Source organism: Aptenodytes patagonicus, chromosome 13 (genome assembly GCF_965638725.1).
Source record: "Aptenodytes patagonicus chromosome 13, bAptPat1.pri.cur, whole genome shotgun sequence".
NCBI classification, from domain to species: domain Eukaryota; kingdom Metazoa; phylum Chordata; class Aves; order Sphenisciformes; family Spheniscidae; genus Aptenodytes; species Aptenodytes patagonicus.
The window spans coordinates 9,516,812-9,537,934 of NC_134961.1; the positions used below are offsets into that span (position 1 = coordinate 9,516,812).

The 21,123-nt window shown below is 46.3% G+C and overlaps 1 protein-coding gene across 1 annotated transcript; it reads right to left on the reverse strand.

Moving 5' to 3' along the window:
• Nucleotides 1-6,822: 6,822 nt before the first annotated feature.
• Nucleotides 6,823-21,116, reverse strand: LOC143166691 (kinesin-like protein KIF19). The gene is given in 14 exon segments (XM_076351283.1): nt 6,823-7,092; nt 8,887-9,065; nt 10,032-10,185; nt 10,879-10,998; nt 12,463-12,592; nt 12,884-12,906; nt 13,378-13,572; nt 14,214-14,339; nt 14,599-14,732; nt 14,843-14,845; nt 15,334-15,421; nt 16,347-16,457; nt 18,668-18,748; nt 21,036-21,116. Coding segments are annotated over 14 exon segments (1,695 nt in total).
• Between the last annotated feature and the right edge of the window lie 7 nt (nt 21,117-21,123).

The window sequence follows — 21,123 nt, forward strand, 5'->3', positions numbered from 1 at the left end:
AATTTCCCTGCAGACTGGGGGCTCAGGGGCTGCAGAGAGAAACCCCCCCTCCAGCACCGGCCCTGCCCCAGGGACAGGATGGGGAATAGGAAGAGCCAGCAATGGATGCGGTGGCAGCAGTCCTCAGCCCGAGATGAATGCAGTATCCCGAGACCCCACGTCGCTGCTTGCTGGAGCTCACAGTTAGATGTAGCCAGTTTCGTGCTGTTTCGTGGAAGAAAACCCAGCCTTTCGGGTTCTAGCCCAGCAGTCTTTATTAGGAGCGAAGTACAGATAACTAGATACAGCAAGGCTAGAAAATGCTGCTTGAAGAGCCCGGAAGAGTGTAAGCTCCCTTTGCTACTCTTGTGATCAAGAACCAAATGAAAAAGCCATTAGACCAGCATTGAAACCAAGCGTGGTCCTGCTTTGCACAGGAGATGGGCAGCCATCCTCACAGCTGCAAATGGTAATTTACAGATTCTACCTCTGAGAGTATATCCCCAACTTTTAGATTTATTAACAGACTTGAAATGTAGGTTTTAAAAACAGGGAACTTAGCATACCATGGGGCTCCGTGCTCTTCACAACAGTCATGGCAAATTATCAAACTCTCTGTTACACAGCCTCCCTTCAGAGATACATCCTCAAACTGATGCATTTGGCTCAAATGTCCCACTCTTTGTATGAAATAGTTCCGAACACTGCAACTTTTCATGGTGATTCAGCCCAAAGGTAATTAGTGGAGATGTATATGCTTGGAAAACTCCGTTTTCCCTCACTTTTGGTCTTTCAGTGCTTGCAGGTCATGTGAGGTCTTGTAAATAGAGGCTTGGCTCAAGACCTGCTGGCACAGGTTTGTTTCACACAGTCTGTGCTTATTTTATCTGTGTGTAATTTTTTTATATCTTTGTTTATGTGAAAGAGTCAGCCCCAGAGAACAAGTTTTCCTGACCTTCTGACTGCGCAATCGCACCTCTTCCTGCTTCTTCCTGTTTCATAAGGAAAGTCGGCCGCTTGCTTATGCCAGCTTACACGCTTGTATCGCATCCCCACTTCAGGGGTTTAAGACGCATTTTATAAATGCAAGTAATTTAAGTTTTCTCATCCCTGGAGTGAGCTATCCCTCATCTTCTTGACAGGTAGTAAAGCAAGAGGCACAGAGGGACAGGCAGCGTGCTTGGTGCCACACAGCAAGTCAGAAAGAGCAGACAGGAGAATTCTTTGCAAGTGCTGCAGCTGTAAAAAGGGTTCTTCATCCATTTGAAAAATGCATGAACCCACCTGAGATTGTCATCTTAGATACTTCAGCAGACCTAGGAGGGAAGCCACTCCTGTCTCGGGCATGGAGTCACTATTTATTCAGTGGTGTGACCAGAACCAATTTATTTGCAGCATATTTAAAAAGCAGGGAAAATACTTTTTAAAAAGCCCCTTATGGAAAAGGCTGCTGGCTGGAGGCATTTGTTCCAAAAAGAAAAACACATTCCCGAGGTTTACCTCCAGGCTAGCTCTTATCAGGGTCTTCACCTATCACCACGCTGCTTCTCCCGGCTGCAGTCAGATCTGAAATGCTCTGTAGGTGGAAAAGAGCTTAGAGCAATCGCTAGCTGCTCTCACAGCCAAACATCTGCTCACCCAAACAGCATTCCAGGCGTGCGTTACACCTCCCACCTTCACAGCAATACACAGGGACAGCGGGGAAGAAACTATTTCTCAGGCATTTACATTTGGTTTTAATAGTCAGGGAGCCTTTTGGATGCATGGGTGGTATCCACACTTTTGCCCCGGGAAAAAAGGCAGCTCGGGCTCCATGCTGACATTTTCTGGGAGAAGACTGTGGGGAAAATGAGGTTTTTCCTCTTCTCCTGGACTCTGTTAACATCCTGTTTGTCTTAAACTGAAGTTAACAGCTAGACCGCACAGTAGAGGGGAAAGACTTGCAGTATGGATATGGAAAGAGTAATCTACAAGGTATAAGGTCCCTCTCCCCCTGCTAGCCTTCCCTCTGCTTTTCAGCATCGCAACACAGAAGCTAAATTACATTTTAAGGCACACTCAACCGACTTCCAGCAGTCTCAAAATTGCGATCCCTTGGGGTCATAAGAGAGTCCTGCTCTCCCAGCGACTTCTATTTAGTCTTCGGCTGGTTCCCCAAGTGGGCGACTGACTGCTGCTTTTGCCGACTGCTGGCACCATCTGCAGGCCCTGCAAGTGAGGGAGGATGAAGTATTTGGTCAAGTTTCTCATGCTTCGATTTGAGTCTCATTGCCAGTCTAAGTGGGGAAGAGACAGACTGCCACAGGCTGTGGAGGGGAGAGTTTGGCAAAGGTGCTAGGATCTGCACATCGTTACCTTAAGAAAATCCCAAAGTGACACTTTTCAGTAGAAGCAGTATGTTATCAGATGGCTAACTCAGATTAAACTTTGTACTTTACATATGGATTAGACTAGGATTATGAACACCTCTGAAAATGTTATTTTCTCTTCCTAAGAGGTTATTTTTGGCTAAGAGGGAGATGGAGTGTAACTCATTCTGGAACATTGCCCGTGTCATCTGTTGGGGAAAAAAAAAAAGAAAAAAAAAGGCTTAAAACTTGGCTGTAAAACCCCTACCCACGTGACTGCTTTCCCAGCTGGACTGTTTGTGTTGCATTTACAGTTCTTTAGGTTCAGACTGCAACAGAGCAAGTGCTGAAGAATATAGTAGTGCCTCCTGAGCCAGCCAACCTGATATTTCATGTACTCGCCCTCGGCTTGCTTTTCTGTAGGACCTGTCCTTTGACGCAATCAGCATTGCTCTGCTGGATGGTGCTTGCAGGAACATTGTCTTTTGGCAGCACCTCTAGTGGAGTCCCCGCTATCAAAGGCAGGGAGAGCTTCATTATAAACAGTGGGAGCAGAGCTCAGTTTAAAAACATTTTGCAATGCAATAGCTAGCCAAAATAAATTATAGCATTGTAAATCAAAAGTTAACTGGTTTTTAGTAAAAAAAATAAGTAAGAAAAACTAATTAGCATCAGTAAGCACCCCTTGCCAGAATGGGGAAGGATTCTAGCTACATTTCAATAGGATTTGGGTATCCAGTTCCCCTAAACTCATCCTGGCCTTGTGTGTCTGCACAAAGCAAAACAGCTGAAGCTGACAGATGGTCAGTGCAGCCCGTCATGTCTTGGTCTCCTTGCTGAGGCTCGGTTTGGATGTGAAACTCTGTCAATGACTAGACTGAGATCAGCAACTTGTTGCATGTGAATCCAGCTGAACACTAATTCTTCCCCCTAGGTTACAGAGGCATAGCTGAGGCAGTTGTCTACAAAGGATGTGCTTTCTTACCCATCAAAAGCTACTTAGACCATATAAAAAAAAAAAAAAGATCCGATTACTCATAGTTCTGATCATTAGCCTTTAGTCTGGCTTATTTCTCACGTGACAATCCATCTTTTCCAACAGAGCTGATGCAGGATGTCACCAGTGGCTCTTTGGCCCCTACCTGAATGGTGGCCGATAGGAACCTTGACCTTTGTGGCAATGGATAGGCTACTTGCAGCTTTTGACTGATGGAAGAGTCTAGCTCGGCGCAGGTGGTTCTCACAAGCTTTGTCTGTATTGGGGCTTGAGGGAGTCCAACGCTTAGCTTTCGAGATCTGAAAGACACCAAGTTGAGTTAACCTCAGTGGTGATGTCTCTCACCTCTGAGTGTTGCCACGTTGTACCAAAAAAATTCCCTTCCCACCTGACTGGCTTAGTTTGCTGTTTAGGCAGGAGGTCAAGGGCATTATAGAAGAATAAAGATATTTAACTTATTTTCTAATGCAGTTTGTACTATGTTTCTCTCTTACTGTATTTAAAAACCACCCTAGCTCCACTGGGTCTATGCCTTCTGCTCAACCCATCCCCTTTAGAACGAAACAAAGGTCCTACCCTGTTGAAGTTTGGTTCGAGAGTGCGAGATCTTTTCTTTCTGGCTGTCTGCTCAGCAGACAGCTCCTGGTCTCTCCTGTTCTTCAGCACTCCCCTGGCTGGGGAGCGCAGCTGGCTGCCAGCTGCGGGCTCCAACTGCAAACCCCCAATATGTGCACTGTCTCTTGTCTGACAATCTGGGGTGGAATTGGCCTCCAGATACTTCAGCTCAAGCACATCCTCCTCAGAGAAGTGGGCTGAGGAGACTTTGCTCCCAGGGTCTCTGTGTTGGGCTCTGGAACGGCGACTGGCTGCAATGAGGGAGATGCTTTTGGTGTTGGCAGCAATTTCCTCCAAGGTCTCCAGACTCAGTGGAACAGCAGCAATGTCTGCAGTTGACTTTTTCCCATGCAAGTCTAGAGGGGTGGGGGAACGCAGCTTGGGAGTCATCTTTCCTGCAGCAACACCTGCTAGTTTCTGCTAAAAATCAAAGCAATTGCCGCATAATTTGCTTTTCATTCAAAGCTTTTATACTTTTCCCCTTCAAAGCACTTTCAAACATGTGGAAGACATTAAATTTCACCTGAAATATTACTGTAACAACTTCTATGTACAGAGAAACAAAGGCAAAGCTTTTTGACTGTGTATCTCCCATATAGAGCCTTGGCTACAAAATGAGTCAGCCAGCAAGCAAGAAACTAATGAGCTCCTAACTCTCCCTCCTGTTCCAGGGTGCCGAGTGAAATCAGTTTCACCAGAGTCATCAAACCAGGGCCCAGCAGATCAGTTAATGGCATAAAAGGTGACCATCCTGGACAACACAGGTCCCCTCACAGCAGATTGCATGGTGCATCTCTATTTACAACTCCCGTCACTCCACTGGACACATTGGAGACTCTGTGATTCACACAGAGGGAGAGCCCAAATTGGAGGTGGCAGCTAAGCCTTGGCCTCTTAAGTAAACCCCAGGCCAGTGCTCTAGGAGTGATTCTATTGCCTGCCAAGGTTTACCTTCCTCACATACAATAGATTTAGCTGCTGTGCATGTCTGTCATCGCAAGAGGAAGGTGCTATCCACAGCAAATGCACCTTGAAATCAGTTCCTGCCATACTGACCTGCTGAACTGGGCTTTTTGACAAACCAGAGAAAGTTGGGCTGAGATGGGTATCCAGAGACCCCTCCTTCCTACACGGTGTTGTTTTAGATGATCTGCAACTGCCACTGTGAAAAGAATATGTCAAGAGGTTAACAGATGAAAGCACAGGCCTTTTATCAACAGGGAGAGAGAAAACATGTCTAGATGAGAACTCAAGCTGTGGGGAAAGCCAGAAGCCTGGTAAATGTAATAAAGAACACAACAAGGAAGGACTTCAGGATTCATGAAGGAGAGAGATTTTTGTCCCGATCCTCACAAACTTTGCTACTTTATTTGGTTTAAATGCTTGCCAGTCAACCGAAGCAAATCCAAACATTTCCCATAGCTCGCTCTGCAGAGAAGGTTCCTGCTAAAACACAGAGCTACTTTGCAAGAGCAGTATACCAGGAAACTCTTTTCTAACAGATTCCAGTTTCTAGAGGTTCTTCCAGTTTGATATCTCCCAGCTTTGGGGACTTAGCTGGGAGCTGCCAGGTCCCCATGCCCTAGAGAATAAGTCTAATAATGAGAAAGATTCACATTACCTGTCTGACTCAAGGGCGATGGAGGGAATGTCAAACTTCACCCCCCAGGGAATATCCTTCATGTTCGCAGGTAGACCCTTTCTGATCTCTTCTTTATTAGGATCCAGATGCTGACTGACATCCAGAGAAGGGCTGTTGTGGGGCTGCAGGAAGAGCGAAGAATGAGATCCTCAGCAGATTTTTCTCACTGTAAAGCCCCTCCTCTAGCCCTGGCTCCCAGCCTGCGGTCACAAAGACACTCTTGACACCTCATGTGCTTTTCCATAGTTCCAGCCACCTGCTATTTGCTCCCCTCCTGTGGCAGGGCACCCAAAGTAGTTTAATCTCTTATATAACAACATGACTAGCATTAAGTTTATTATTCAAGGTGAAACCCAACTCCTTGCCCTGTTCATTCTAGGCAATCAAAATAAACAGGAGACCCTGCTGCTTGGACTCCCTGCTGAAGACTGGCAATTTCCTGGCAACCCCTTACTGTCTCAAAACACACACAAGTTTTCCAAAGACAAAGGGGCCAGCAGCATCTTTCCTATCTGGCAGGAAAGACCTGAGGACCTCAATAACAACTGTGCCATGAGTGAGCAGAGGCCTCCAGATAAGATAGTCTCCTTCAGCAGTCACTTGGAGAGTTGCATGTTTGGCCATCTAACCTTTGCTTTTCTGTTTGCCACCAAGTCAGTTATCTCTCTCAAACCTGACGCAACAGCAACTGGGAAGATGAACATGCTGGCTCATGCACAGCACTGCCTGGGTCCTTTTCTGTCGCCAAAAGCCTTATTAATTCTCCGAGTCAAAGGGAAGGAGGGAAGGAGAGCAGAGCTCCAGAGACAACATGTTCATAAAACAAAGCTCTGTACCGCTCCTGACTGGCACCAGGACCCAGCCAGGCTTTGGGTGTGTGTGAATCTATGGCCATGACACAAGATCATGGGACAGCGTGGATTCTCCGGCACAAGGGTCTGCTCTGCCTTACCCTGAGCCTGCTGGACATCACTGAATGTAGCAGAGGCAGGCAGTTCAGCATCCCCTCCTCCAACTCAGAGAGGTGCAGGTGGTGTAACCTCTCCAGTGTCTCTGGGATAGGAATGTTCTGGGCTGGAGCAGAGATGGGGAGGAAGAGTTAAAGATCACTCCTAGAGAAACAGCTGAGAACTGTGGAGTCATGACATCCAAGACAAGGTTTTCTGGGTGGATTGTTCTGCAGTTTGCCATCAGAAAACAAAGTTTGGAGATAATGACAGAGCAGCAGCAAAGGTACTGCTTTACCTTTTATCAGCATCTGCTGCCGCTGAATAATTTCTTCGCAGAGTAGCATGTTGCTGGATCACAAAATCCTTCTGGCACAATAGATTCTCCTTGTACAGTGTATTTGCCTGCAGCTCTGTGTTGCCAAGCTCAAGCTCAAGCTCATGGGCTATGCAGGGGAGCCTTAGCACCTCCTGCTGATCCTCACTGGTGATTTGTCCGGGGAAAAACTCCTCCATCTGGGAAGCTTTTTCTTTGGCATTTGCTAAGTGCTGCTCCAGCTCTGTCTGAAAAAGATAGATAGGGGTTTGTCAAGGCAGCTCAGCTTTTTGGGATGACAAAGGCATCTGAGCAATTCTTTGCTGCGTCCTTCACGCTGAGATTAAAGTAACATCTACAAAAAGTGTTTTGCTTATTCTACTAGCAGCCACCATGTTTCAGTCATAGCAGATATATCCATACACACAGTCCTTGCCTAGAGGAACTCACAAATGTTAACGTTAGCTACCAAAAAAATAATCACCAAAAGTGATTACCAAAACATTCAACAACCAGTGAGTGACAAACCCTCAAAATGTCCCTGAAAGGGGAAATGGGAAGAATTACCTCACTTACGGGTACGCAAGCCCAGTGGGTGCTTTTCCCTCATCCTAAAAAAGACAGGGACAGAGGCAGGATGCAAACATCAATGTTCCCATGCTCCTTCCTTCAGCAGCCAAAAGTATTTAGAAGTCCAGCTGCAATACAGGTGCCGCACTGCTTTTGCGGTGCTAGCCCAAACCCACAAGAACCTCTCTGAGTTATGCTGCTGCCATCCTGCCCCCAAGTACCTGCTGGGCAGAGGTCAGACTTGCGACTGTAAGGGCACCTTCACCTCCTCACCTTCAGGGCTGCCGTCTTACGCTGTTCTGCCAGCAGCAGGTTGATCTCTTGCTACTGTAACTTCATGAGGTTCAGGTGAATCTATGATATCCACTTCCTTGTCTTCCTCCTCTGTGTTTTCATCTTTTTCCTCCTCTGCTGGCTTGTCATACTTGCATGCACCCTGAGCCTTCCCTCGTTCCCAGCTGCCAGCAAAAAAAGAAAGGAACTTCTGGGACATGGTGACATAACTAACGATGCATGCATAGCCCGTCATTGTGTCTGTCCGACTTCTTCTTGCATGGCAGCAGCAGAACTAATTAGTCCAGGCTGCTCTGGAGCCGGACAAACCATGCAGAAGAGTGCAGTTAGCTTCCTCCCATTTGGAAGTCTATAAGACAGGCCTCCTACGTGATCTTTCCATGGCAAGGAGAACAGCGCTTTTCCCCACCTCATCACAAATTGTTGCCTATTCGCAGGTACTTGTTGAATATCTTTAATGTCCTGAAGACTGTTTTAACTACAAATGACCCAAATCCTAAGGGACTATAAAACTTACAGAGGCATTAGGTGGGTGACCAGCGATAATGAGAGGGAACTGACACCTGTTATAGTTTATCCAGAAGAAAGGGATGATGCTGCTATCTCTGACATGCAATCATGCCCAGATGCAGTGCATCTGCACGGAAACCGCTTCACAAACACAGTTGGACCATGGAAGGACCAACAATCCCAGTCTGTGCTGCCATCCAGTTTTTCCATTAAAACACAAGTCCAGAATAAGGTCCAAACAGAGGTGAGGTATCTACCATTTATACTTTTAGTCCTGAGCTTAAACTTGATGCTAGAGGTAGCTGGTTGCCTTACGGAGCTACATCAGGCAATTGCACTGCAGTGCAGCACCATGTGCAGGCTGCCGCCTCCTTAGAAGCACCAGGAAGGATTAGGGATGTGTTTCTCAATAGCAGAAATCACCCATTGCAAATATAGCACCTTAATCTAAGGCTCAGAGTCGCATGGACTTAATCTACCTTAAATTCCTGGGTACCTTTTGCAGACTACCACCCTCCCAAGTTTTTCCTCATCCCATAGATAAATCTGAAACCTACACTTGATCTCATCCTTGTGTCATTTTTGTTGGGGGGACCATGGGATATTGACATTTCTCATGATGATTTTGGAGGTCCACGTATAAATCGTGCTGAAAGCTAAGAAGGTACTCGCTCTGTGATTGTCAGGATGTACCTGCAGGTATCAACATGCAGCTCAATGTTGGTGTTTTCCAGCTCTATCAGGCTGCGACGCACCTCCATTTGCTCGCTGAAAGCCCCCATCAGCTGCGCCTGCAAGGTGTTCATTACTTGGCCACTGTGTACCTCAGACCCTTGGTGCCCCTCTGCTGCAGAAGACGACATTTCTGATCTGACATTAGGCCAGGTAAACTTCTGCCAAGTCTCCACAAAACTACTCTGGGACAAAGCCACTCAGTCCACATATTACAAGGCGTTCATTTATAGGACTCTGCTTCATTCTGCAGTCTCTTGAAGTTAATCCTGTGCTTAAAAAATCAGATATACCTTTATGATTGTATTATTAGCAATAAATAGGTCTCATTGCTACTGCTTTTGTGAGTATTAAGAGGCTACTGCATTGCAGGGACATTTCTTCCACCTTTCCACCCGCCAAAAAGAAAAAGGTATCCGTTTTCTGTGCTTGTTACCTAGGAATGACCTTGGGTATTGGTAGCAGAGGCCTATTATACCTTGTGCCTTGTCTGTCAGAGAACTTGATGTTTTTTATTTCGTTCCTTGCCAAATTCACTGATAAAAGGAACAATCCGCAGGGCAGAACAATCAGTGTTTTAAAAGTTTCGCCCTGCCCCCCTCCCTATTTTTTTTTTTTTTTAATTAAGCGCAACGAACCATACAACAGAGCTCCGTGTCCTGACACAGCCTCGGAGCCCACAGTGACGCAGGCTACAAACTCGGTCACCTCTCTGTGAGAGTCAGGACTTCCCACAGCAAATGCCACCACTTGATGTCAAAGCTCTTTTCAAGGGCAGGTTTGTAAAATTTAACACATTTTAATGTTGGGGAAGATGCTGAGAAGGTTGAATGTGTTGTCCAGAGTCACACAGTACATCAGACAGGCTCACACAGAGGAAACAACGTCAACTCCCCTGCCTGCCTCCACTGCCCATCAGACTGTGTTCTCCGCTGCTTCTCTACAAGCATTGCTGAACCGGCTTCCCCCAGCTACCTCTGCATGGAGGCCCACCAAGCACTACCACGACCTGTCCACACAGCTCCTCTCCCCGTTCTCTTCCCTCCAGTTACCCCAGAACAGTTCTTGCTCCTGGCTCTACCTTGCAGATCCCCGAGGTTGGAGCTGACTGCACTTTTCTCCTTCTCCTGGTTTTTGACCCTCGCCTTCAGATGCTCGATCTCCCTGTGGAGGTCCGCGATGATGCTGGTGTATTGGTTGATGTGGCAGGAGACGTTCCGCAGGTTACATTTTACCTGGTGAGCCAGAATACGTGAGCATTTGTCCCACAGTCCATTATTGGTACAATGGCTGCAAACAAAGCTATGCTTTCAGTTGGAGGGGCACTGAATCCTGTGATGGGGAAGAATTTTCCCTCATGAGTGGGGAAGCTGTAAATTAGTGGTTTTCCCTAATTCTGGGAAATTCCCAAAAGGTAACAGAGAAAAGCCAGGGAGCCTGTGTCCACAGGGAAAACGCAGAGATCCACAAAGAGTGAAAACCCTGTTGTAGATTATTGTTCATCTTCCTTCACCCCACAAGCCTCTCCATTTTATTCCTTCTTTCTGCAACCCCTCAGTTCCTCTTCCAGGCCCAGCATCTGCACTGGGACATTCCCCATACATTGTCCTCCCAACAGTCATCTTCCGACCATCATTGCTTATGTTCTGCACCCAGGTCCATACCAGGCACACCATCCTCTGCCTTTCTATTATTCTGCTCCCTTGTTTTGACCCTCATATTCCTCTTCTCATCCACGAGCCACACGATTTGCTTTCCACTGTTCCCTTCATCTGCTTTTCTTCTACCCCTCACACTGAGGCTCTACACCATCCTGCACTGCGCCCTCCAGGAGTTTGTTCTCCCTTCATCCACTACATCTTCTATTTCCACTTTGCAAGTTTTTAATCTCTAACCCCCACCTCCTTGTGAGTTGTTTGCTCATTTACCTGTGTCTTGTGTGGTGCTCGATAGGCATAGATCAAGGTCATTCGAGATTCTTCAAAGGAGGTACTGACTGGGCTGATATGTGCAATCATAATAGTTCTGCTGTTGCCCCGTAATGAGTCCTAGAGGAATGCAACGTTGATGTGGTTAGTATGGACATGACAGGGGCTTGCTGCTCGGTGGTAACCACCATGGCTGGGTACCCCTGCGGTTCATTGAGATTCTGGTGGAGAATCCCAATTAGGAGTGAAGGAAGTGCTGGTAGAAGACCATTCATTAGGCCCTCTCTCCATCAACAGCAAAATCAATAAGTAATTAACTTTCTACAGAAGAAGAATTTTTGCAAGAAAATTGCAATTTCCACAAATACACTGGCAGCTTCTCAATGCTGCTCACAACAGAAGCCTGCCTTTTTCTCCATCCCTTCTCCTCCCCACCATCCTCTAGAAAACACGTCTGTCAGGCAGCGACAGCGGTAGCTCAGCACCAAGGCTTGAGGCGAGGTTCATAAATGAATTTGTAAAGGATCCATAAAATAACCAGCGTAGCAAAGAGCCTGTCTGCAACCTTCCTGATTTCCTAAGGGAGAGACGACTTATGACAGCACATAATCACTCTCAGTCTCTCTTCCTCCTGCCCCAACAACGTCCAAATTTATTGGCCAATTTCAGCCAAATCTTATAGAAGGGATGAAACATTCACAAGCAGTAAGTTCATTAAAAAAGAAAAAAAAAAAATCACTTATCTGCGAGCTTAGAGACATACAACTCAAATCTGTAGGATTTCCTTAACCCTGTAGGAGGTCTTTCCTTAACAGCGCAGATAAGACAACATGTTTATTATAGAGACGGCACTGTCCGAGTCAAGCCCTGATTGCATTGCAAAGCTCATGCAAGATCCTGGAGGAGCGTTGCAAGCTGGATAAAGACAATGCACGTAGATATTCAAGGATCAGCTCTCAAGCCCTGTCTGATTTGAGCGGTGATACCAGCAACAGACACACCAAGCTCCTTGCTGACCCGCAGTGTTGTCGTGGTTTAACCTCAGTCGGCAACTAAGCACCACGCAGCCACTGGCTCACTCCCCCCACCCCATGGGATGGGGGAGAGAATTGGAAGAGCACAAGTGAGAAAGACTCATGGGTTGAGATAAAAACAGTTTAATAATTGAAATAAAATAATAATAATAATATGATAATAATAATAATACACAAAGCAAGTGATGCACAGTACAATTGTTCACCACCCGCCGACCAATGCCCAGCCAGTCCCCGAGCAGCGGCCCCCCCGGCCAGCTTTCCCCCAGTTTCTGTACTGAGCATGACGTCCCATGGTATGGAATGTCCCTTTGGCCAGTTGTCCTGGCTGTGCCCCCTCCCAGCTTCTCGTGCACCCCCAGCCTTCTCAGTCGGTAGAGCATGGAAAACTAAAAAGTCCTTGGCTAGTGTAAGCACTGCTCAGCAACAACTAAAACATCGGTGCGTTATCAACTTTGTTCTCACCCTAAATCCAAAACACAGCACTGTACCAGCTACTAGGAAGGAAATTAACTCTATCCCTGCCGAAACCAGGACAAGTGTACAGTACCTTCAGCAGGCGTGTGAGTTTGCTGTCTCAAAAATTGACAAACTGGGCCCGGCTCCCCCCCTTCTCACTCAAGGCATTGATGCAGTTGCCCAAAGCCAGCAGTTGATGTGGGCTCCTTCATCCTCTTGCCCTGGTTCTGAGTATGTTGGGAGAGGAGGGAGGGAGGGGGGACAGACAGACAAAGCACATGCAGGTGGGTCTGTGTCTGGGGAAGACGTGTGGCATCATCAGGGTCAAGGTTTGGATGTCAAAGCAATGCCTCCTGCAAAATCAACCTGAAAGTGCAGGGTTAAACCCCACTCTGAGGCACTGAGGTGCTGGTAGGAATACATTTCTTGGAAAAGATGAGCCCTCTCTTAATTAATAGCTATCTGTTAAGAACCATCTTCTAAAGATTATTTCAGAAGTTAAGTTGCATAACTACATCACTCCAGAATTCCTGGTCTCAGCAGAAATACTGGGTATGTAAAATTTCTCTCCCTCAGATCACCTCCCTGAGTTCCAGCATTTCCTCCCTCCCATAGGAGCCAGCTGCCTTATTTTCCACCCACCAGCATCCCTCTATTCCACTGGTACCAGCTTTCTCTGACAGCCCAGCCGATCCCTGCCTAACAGACCTCAGCTTCTCTTTAGATGTGAAATTTGCTGCTGCTTTTCAGACCTGAGAAAAGGCTGCACCCAAAAGTTGGTTTACATTTTTCCAGTTATACTAGTTGGTCTAATAAAAGATATTACCAATATCCTCAAACTTTGTCTCTACTTTCAGGTTGTCTCAGGTACAAACTCCTGCTCTAAAGCAACAGAGGAACACACAGCGCTGGTTTCCCCAGGGATGAGGACAGGCATGCAGACCCTGCACAGCAGGCCAGGGAATCCAGCCTGGTCTCACCAAAAGCTGCCGAGCTCCAGCCGTACCTGGGCTGCTCTCTCCAACCCTGCCAAGTCGACCATGAAAAGCTTTCCAATTCACACTTCCTTGCCGATCGCCTTCCTTCGGCTTTTCTGCGTCACTGTCACCTGCAGCACTGCATGTGAGCGGGAGGATGTCCTGTTGGCAGCAGTGGGCTCCTGGGTGTGTTGCTTGTTTCCTTTCATTAACAGCTGCATGATCTAAACGATGCAGAAAAGCACGCAGAGATGTACAGCTCTACCTGAGCCATAGCATGGTGTTCCCCGCAGACTGGACCCCTCACCCAGGGCACAGGCAAACTCTGGTCCCGCTCATGCTAACAGGGGTTTTGCTGTTGATTTTCCCCAGATCTTCCCCTTTGGCTTGTGACCTTTGAAGTGCAGGTTTGTGACCTTGGAAGTGCAGGTTTGTTGGTTTTGGGGCTGTTTTCCTGGGAGGCCTGTTTATTTCATGTCCAAGGCACATGTAGAAGTACACATCAGTGTAGCTCAAGGGGGTTTCGGTATTTCTTTTCCCTCTCCAAATGGTTTGACGACATGTGTACACAAATCAAAGCACTCTTGTCCTTCCAGGAAAGCAGCATGCACCCTGGGGAAGCAGAGCTAGCAGGAGGTTAGCTGGGGATTTTAGCCTGGTTGCTACCACTCACGTGGCTCCATCATCAGCCCTTTCCATACAATTCATCACATTAATCCAGTTCCACCAAGGTCGTGTTACAAAAGCTCCTTGCTACTGAGTAAGGCACAGGCAATAGGAAAGTGTCAAGAAATTTTAAAGCACTGATGCATGAAAGCACAAACCCCCTCCCTTTCCCCTCACCGTGGACCATAGCTCAAGGTACCTCCTGAGCATTTGTAGTGGAGACTTCCGTAATTCCTGCTATCTGGATGCTGCCTCTGGGGTCCTCTCTCAGGTCTAAGAGCCCTGAGGATGGGTTCAGGAGGTCACGGATCACTTTGTTATAGATCTGAGGGTAAGAAATGAGGGGTTGGTGTGAGACTAGTATTGGGTCCTTAGATCTTCAAAGAGGGTTGAGTTGATCCTGTATTTCTTTGGGGGGAAGGGAAGAAGGGAAGATCTGAACTGCACAACCCAAGGGGAGTGCCACACGATGGACAGACTTGGACACCCCACTTCCCATTACGCCTGCTCCCAGGGACTTGCTGAATTCCCACAGGGCCTGGATCCAGGGCAACAGGCCATCTCCATCTCCTGAGACACTTCACCTCCAGGTAGGACATGGAGACTCTGTAATCCATCTCCTCAGCGGTAGCTTCAAGGGCCTTAAAGAGGGCATCAAGAGTGCGAATGTAAATCCCCGGTTCACAGTCCGTCCCTAGCATAGTGTAGGTTTTTCCTGCTCCCGTTAAAGATACAAAGAAGAGCAGCAAAGACCAACTTCCACATGAGCAAGTTTCCACAACAAATAAAGCCTGGTTTCCTACTGATTTCTGTCCTTCATCCTCTAACTTCCTCCAGTTACTCCATTTTCTCACCCCACAACGACACTGCTGCAGGAAAGACATGGCATGTGCCATTCAAAATGGGTAGGAAGAAGACTTGCAGATGGGCAGATAGGTAGGTTAACTGCCCACCTATGTGTTCAGAGCTAGGGTAAAGTGTATTTTCATACAGTCTGTAGTCTATAGCTGCTTTCTACAGCTGCATCTATTCTCCTGAGATCAGTCTCCAGCATTGCACAGATGCCTTCATCTCCTTCTCCTCTTAACGGGAAGATTTGTCTCCACTGAATTCCACCCCAATTAAGTGACTTCTCAAACAGGGCAGCTTTGCTGTTACTTTAGCATTAAAGGAAGATCCACACTTCCCGATGAAAATGGTATTTTAATGCTTCAGTCTTGTCCTCACAGTAAGCAATTAATTGGCATTATAGTTCATTTCTGGTTCGTACAGATACATTTTATTCATCTGGAGCAGTACAGCTACAGGGACTACTTTACCTGTTGGACCGTATGCAAAAATGGTTGCATTGTAGCCAGAAATGACTCCTCCTATCAGGCTTTTGGTCGTGGACACATATACTTCCTCCTAATTCAGCCAAAAAAGCATAAACTTATGGTCAGGCATAACAGCTGTCCAGACAATCTATACTTAATTGCATTCCCCATGATTTTCTCACTATGTTTTACAAATTTCCTGGGCGTTGGAACAATTTTTGAACCATTTGAATTTTGACACATCATCAAAATGAGCAAAAAACCACAGAGGTTTATTGAATTTTCTAAAGGCAGGCAAGATGCAGGAGCTTACTAAAATAAATGTCCTTAAATTTGATTATTTTCTTGAACTCTGAACATGGAATGCTTTGTTTTTTCTTTGTGTCTGCTGAAGAAGAGAGTAAATTCTCTCCCTAACCTTATCCTTTATTGAGAGGTGCCACTGGGCCTCCAAAAATGTCTTAGGCAGTATAAGGGCACTACACTGAAGTTTCATGTGAAAGAGAACACAGGTGACTGAATTGCTTGTGAGAAGCAAGGCTGCAGTCACATCATGGTGATCACAAAATGCAGGTGCTGATGAAATCCTCGTACTGCACCTTACATCTGTCTCCAAAACACGGCTCAGTAAGGGCACCAGAGCTCACTTCATGAGCCTGTAAAACAAAAGAGGCACAGGGAAGAAGTGTGTGAGCAAGAGAGCCAAGTAATGTGACAATGATCTCATTCACCGGAGACCTTGGGAAACAAAGCTTTTCATCTCTGCTCAGGTGTATTGCATCTGGGGAGTCCCGATGCGGGAGGGAGAGGCAGGCTGAATACTTCACATCTCCCCACTTCTCTGACAAAAGGAAAACCCTCAGAGTCCTCTCACCTTCAGCACCATCACCTTTTTTCTAGGTGACATGTGGCCTCTGGGATGTGCCGTTCTACTCACCTGCCAAAACCATTCATCTAAGCAGGGAAAACAGTTCTAACGTTAAGCCTTTTGGTTAAAAAAAAGGGAAGGATATTACCTGGGTTGCTCTGTGATCAAAACCCATGTCAAATACAAATGTTTTTTCTCGGGATCTGTTAGCTCGCAAGATGTCATCCGGATCTTCACTTGGATCCATCAGGACCACCCTCTGTTATAAAATAAAGTCAGAAGAAAAACCATTATGTCTGGGTTTGGTTAACAGCCTGTTGGGATTTCTTACCGCACTATCACCATCGCAACTCTTGGCCAAAGGAACATTGCGCTACAGCTTTGTGTGGAAAACACACTTATATGCACAATGCGGAGGCCAACAGGCTTTGTTTCGTAACCGATGTCGCAACTTCTGTAATTTGGAGAACGAGCAGCTGCTGCAAAATGCTTTGAAGGTCCATTGTGCAGTGAAACCGTCGCTGACATTGGGTAATAGCGGTGGTTGCAGGGACTTGACACCCGACCAACTCCCATGCAAGCAGGAGGGGGACAGGATCTCTTACCTCAATTTTCAGCCAAGATTCAGACAGAGTAGCTGTGAAAGAAAATAGTTAAGTTCCTCGGGAGCAAAAGTGCCCAAAGTCATCTTCCAAAGCCTTTCCTGACGAAGGACTGATAGAAATATCCGCATTGCTCAAGGACAGAAGTTTCATTCCATTTCTGGCTTTTATTAAGGAAAAAACAAAGGTGGGAGAGGAGTTGCAGCAGGTTACAGAACTGGTTCTGGTTTTTTTCAGTCCCTTAGGATCTATTTTAGTACATAATTATCACAGTATATAATTATTGTGGAGAATTGTATTCTTTCTCCTCCACTGAAACGGCTCATAGGGAGATGCTCAAGCTTCAAGGGAAGGGACAGAGAACCCTGTGCCTCCTACTCCAGAGCGGCTTTCACTCTCTCTCAGGTAAACAGATCATTAGATAAGCAATTAGAGCATAGATCAACCACCACTTGACCTACGGAATAACTGCATTGGCGTGCCAGGCATGGGAGAGAGACAAGCATCTAGGACAAGTGCCCGTGGGCATTCAGAAAATGTCAAGACTTTGGTTTTTCTTCTTCTTTTGCATTTCCTGCTAAATTCCAAGTCTCTAACAAGTATCTCTAGTTTTGATCCATAAGTTTTCAATTACCAGAATGACTTTTTTTTTTAATTCTTTCGTTTTCACTGGTCCAGCTCAGGCCTTAAAACCTGAAGCAACACAAGAACAAACTCCAAAGGCAACTCCTGGTTTATCCTCAGCGGCGGCATTTGCCTGCAAAGATGGGCTGACACGTAATCATGTGCACATGCAAGTGTGACAGCCAAGAGCAGAGCTTGGAGAATGAGGTCAGCATGTTTCCTTTAGAAATTCTGTCTGTAACACCTTCAGGCCCCTTTTACTGAGTCCTTGTAACATCCAAATTTTGCTTGCAGAGTCCTTCTTCTGCTATTGCACGGAAGCATTAAAACATAACAAGACACTAACAGAGTCAATTTTGAGTTAGGATTAATAAGCAGACAGAAGCAGCTCTAAATGAGTTAGGCCGGGAGTAAAAATAGCAGGGAACATTATGTAAATCAAAATACACCAAGAAATCTAAGTACTTCAACTGCCCAGTCAATTAATTTGCTTTCGTAATTACAGTTATTTGCATCATTAAGAGAAACTCATTCTCACAGATAGCAGTTACTCAGACTAATGCAATGCACATTTCCTTCCCAGATTTCTATTAGGGAAAATAGATCTCAGGGCAGATGATGCAAGTCTGAATAAGTTGTATAAAAATGAAGCTCATATCCTTGTGAGGTTAATGGCTGCTTTAAAAAAAGAAAAGAAAAAAAAAGATGTTTCACCAGTAAGATGCTAAACAAAAATTGCATTTCTAAGATAATCCATAAAGAGGAAAGAGATTCATGCTCTCTTTGCTTCTGAGGGCTGCTATCGTTTGACTATTGCGTGGAGACAAGAGACAAGATATATTACAGAATCAGCGTGCATTCAGAAAGGGTTCAGAGAAAGACCAGCTGAAGCACGATAGAAAATAATGGGATTTACATATGAAAAGAAGGTAAATAACAAGGACACAATAAAAATATGTAAATAGATGTAGCAATGTAGAAAAGGTGAGTGGGAACCTTTTGCAATCCCTGCCTCTTAAAGAGAGGAGCAAGAGGTGAAAGATGCAGAACTGGAGAAAAGAAGTGCCATTTGCACGGGAAGCTGTGTCCCTGCTGTGTCACAGCAAGGGATTTGAAAGCAAGTGTGTGCATGTGAACCAGAAGAGCCGGAGTCTCGTGGCGGTCCGCGTGGTACCCAGCAGACTCCCCGCTCCCCATCATGGGGGCTCTCCTGCAGCCCACGCGCAATTCCCCCCCAGCTCACCTGCTCACCCACCCTGCGGGCAACGAGGGCAGCTCCCTCCTCCACTTCTGCTTCGTTGATGGGACGGATGCGAAGGGCCACCTGCACACACAGCAGACACACGTGGCTTACGTGTGCTGAGGCCACCCAGACTTGCCTGCAACAGGGCTCAGCTCTGTGCAAGCACCAGCACTATCTACAGCTTCTCGCTGCATCTCTTCTGCTGATCAATCTTAAAACCTCAAGCTTAGGGCCTGGAGAGTTTAAGGAAGTTTCTAAAGTTTAAACCAGTTAATTCTCCCATGATTTGCACTTTTATCTTGACAAATTCTTCCTCCCTCTTCCCCTGTTTCTAACACAGCAAGACTCCAACTGATTGACAGAGAAGGCGGCAGAATGAAGTCAGCCGTGTCATTGCTGCTGCCAGCGGGAACCTTTGGAGATCTGGGACCATGGTACCAACAGCCATAGAGCCGAGCAGGCTTACAGATTCCCCTGGTGTTCCCAAAACACTGATTAAAGTTATCCGTGACAAAGAAAGGGAATTGCATTTCACTAAGTACCCATTTCGTTTAATCCCAGGTAGCAATCATTATGAGCCTGTACAACCAGATCGGAGCAAGTTGGCCCTGATCTGTGCAGGTCCCGCGGGGTTCCTCAAAAGCTGGAATTCATCGCAGGACTGGAGCAATTATAAAGTAGCAAGTAACTGCCAGTGCCTTGCGCCACAACTCAATCAGTCAGAAACACGGCACTCCATTTTGAAACACAGATGATAATTTGACTCGAAGATTTAAAACACACTGGCTGTATTTGTCAGTATTAATAGTATACAAGAGCACATATATTTCAGCCTGTTTAACCTATAGGTGAAGCAATAGAGAAAATGTGGTGTCATGGATTGGCTGGGGGGTTAATCGGGCCCCCTGAAGCTGGGGTCCTGCTCTGGCCCTGACTCACTTTGCAGCTGTGCTGTGAGTTGCACAATCCCAAACTTGTGTGCCTCGTGGAGGGTCTATTCAAAATCCCACCTAAAAGCTGTCCTTGGGGTCTCAGCTAATAAGAGACATTTGAAAAATTCTATTTTCACCTTTCCATAGCTATTTTCCCTTTCAAAAATTACAGCAGCATCCCCTTAGCAGCTCCTGACAGGAGAGCTGATGCTGGTAAAACACTGCATAATGCACATAAATGATGCCTCATCAGGAGGGTGTGCAATTATTGAAACAGACTTGTTCTACGGCCCCACCAGTCACAAGTAACTAGTTTCTATAGGAACCAGATTTATTTCCACAATAACAAGCCAAACTACCTGTCAATTTAACGAGTGTTTCATGAATAGCTCCCAGTCTCGAGCACTCTAGTAGACATTTTTGAGTAGTTCCAGCAACAGCAAGGGAACATTTCTTCACTGTGAATATCTCCGAGTATAAGGTGAGCTCCTTGGCTTTGGAGAGCTTTTAATATTCACAAGAATGCAACAATTAACTTAGCTTCATCATCTCCGTATATACGTCTGAGTGACACCGTTAATGAGCATCTCATTCCCATGGGCTGAACTCATCTTAGAAGCATTTGAAAATATTATCTTGCACACCATGATCCAAAGTCCTGCAAGGAGGAGCAGGGGATAGCGCAAGTCTCTCTTGGACAGCCTTAAACCTCCAGAATAGTCCAGTTAATCACTGTGTTTGGTAGCCCTAGCCACAGAGGGTAAGAAAACAAACCCAAATAAGCAGCATGTGGAGACGGGTCACACCAAGTACTAAGGCTTTTTCTTGCATTAGAGAGGAATGCAAGGTATTCTAGATATTATTGACTTTATTTTAAGTGATTCCACTTTGAGCAGAGGTTTCTGTGTCTGCCTCAGTCGTGTTTCAGCACAATGTGAGAGCAATGCTTCAGTTAACAGAGAGCCACAGGGCTGAAGGTTGAAACTTGGGAGAGGATTACATTTTCAAAGCACTCTTACTCTGTTCAACACAGAGATGCTGAGGTCCTGGAGCAATGGTGCTGACTCAGACAGGACTATAATCCCAGCTGCTTTTAGCTGCTTATTATGAATCTGTCACTCTAACAGATCCCAAAGAGACAGGCACACTGAAAATCACTGTTCAAGGACGACTAACTACCACCTGCCAGGTTACCCAGCCTCACCTCCCCTACTATACATTTTTGTCCTCTGCAGGATACTTATACCCAACTTTGGCTTTAAATCACACAGACCTTTGCACAAAGAGAGCAAGTCTGGGTTTTTTCCTCTGGCTGGGCCAGAGAGGTCAGGAACACCAGAAGACAGCTGGCAAACATGATAGGAAGGATGTCGGGGCTGGGTACAACCCAGCTGCTCCTCCCCATCCCGTGTCCTCCCCTAAGCAAGTGGACTCACTGTAAGCTGCTGCTCCTTCATGGCCAAGCTGCGAGATGATGCCAGCTGAGGGCCGAGTGATTTGCCCACGGAGGTGCACATCGAGTTG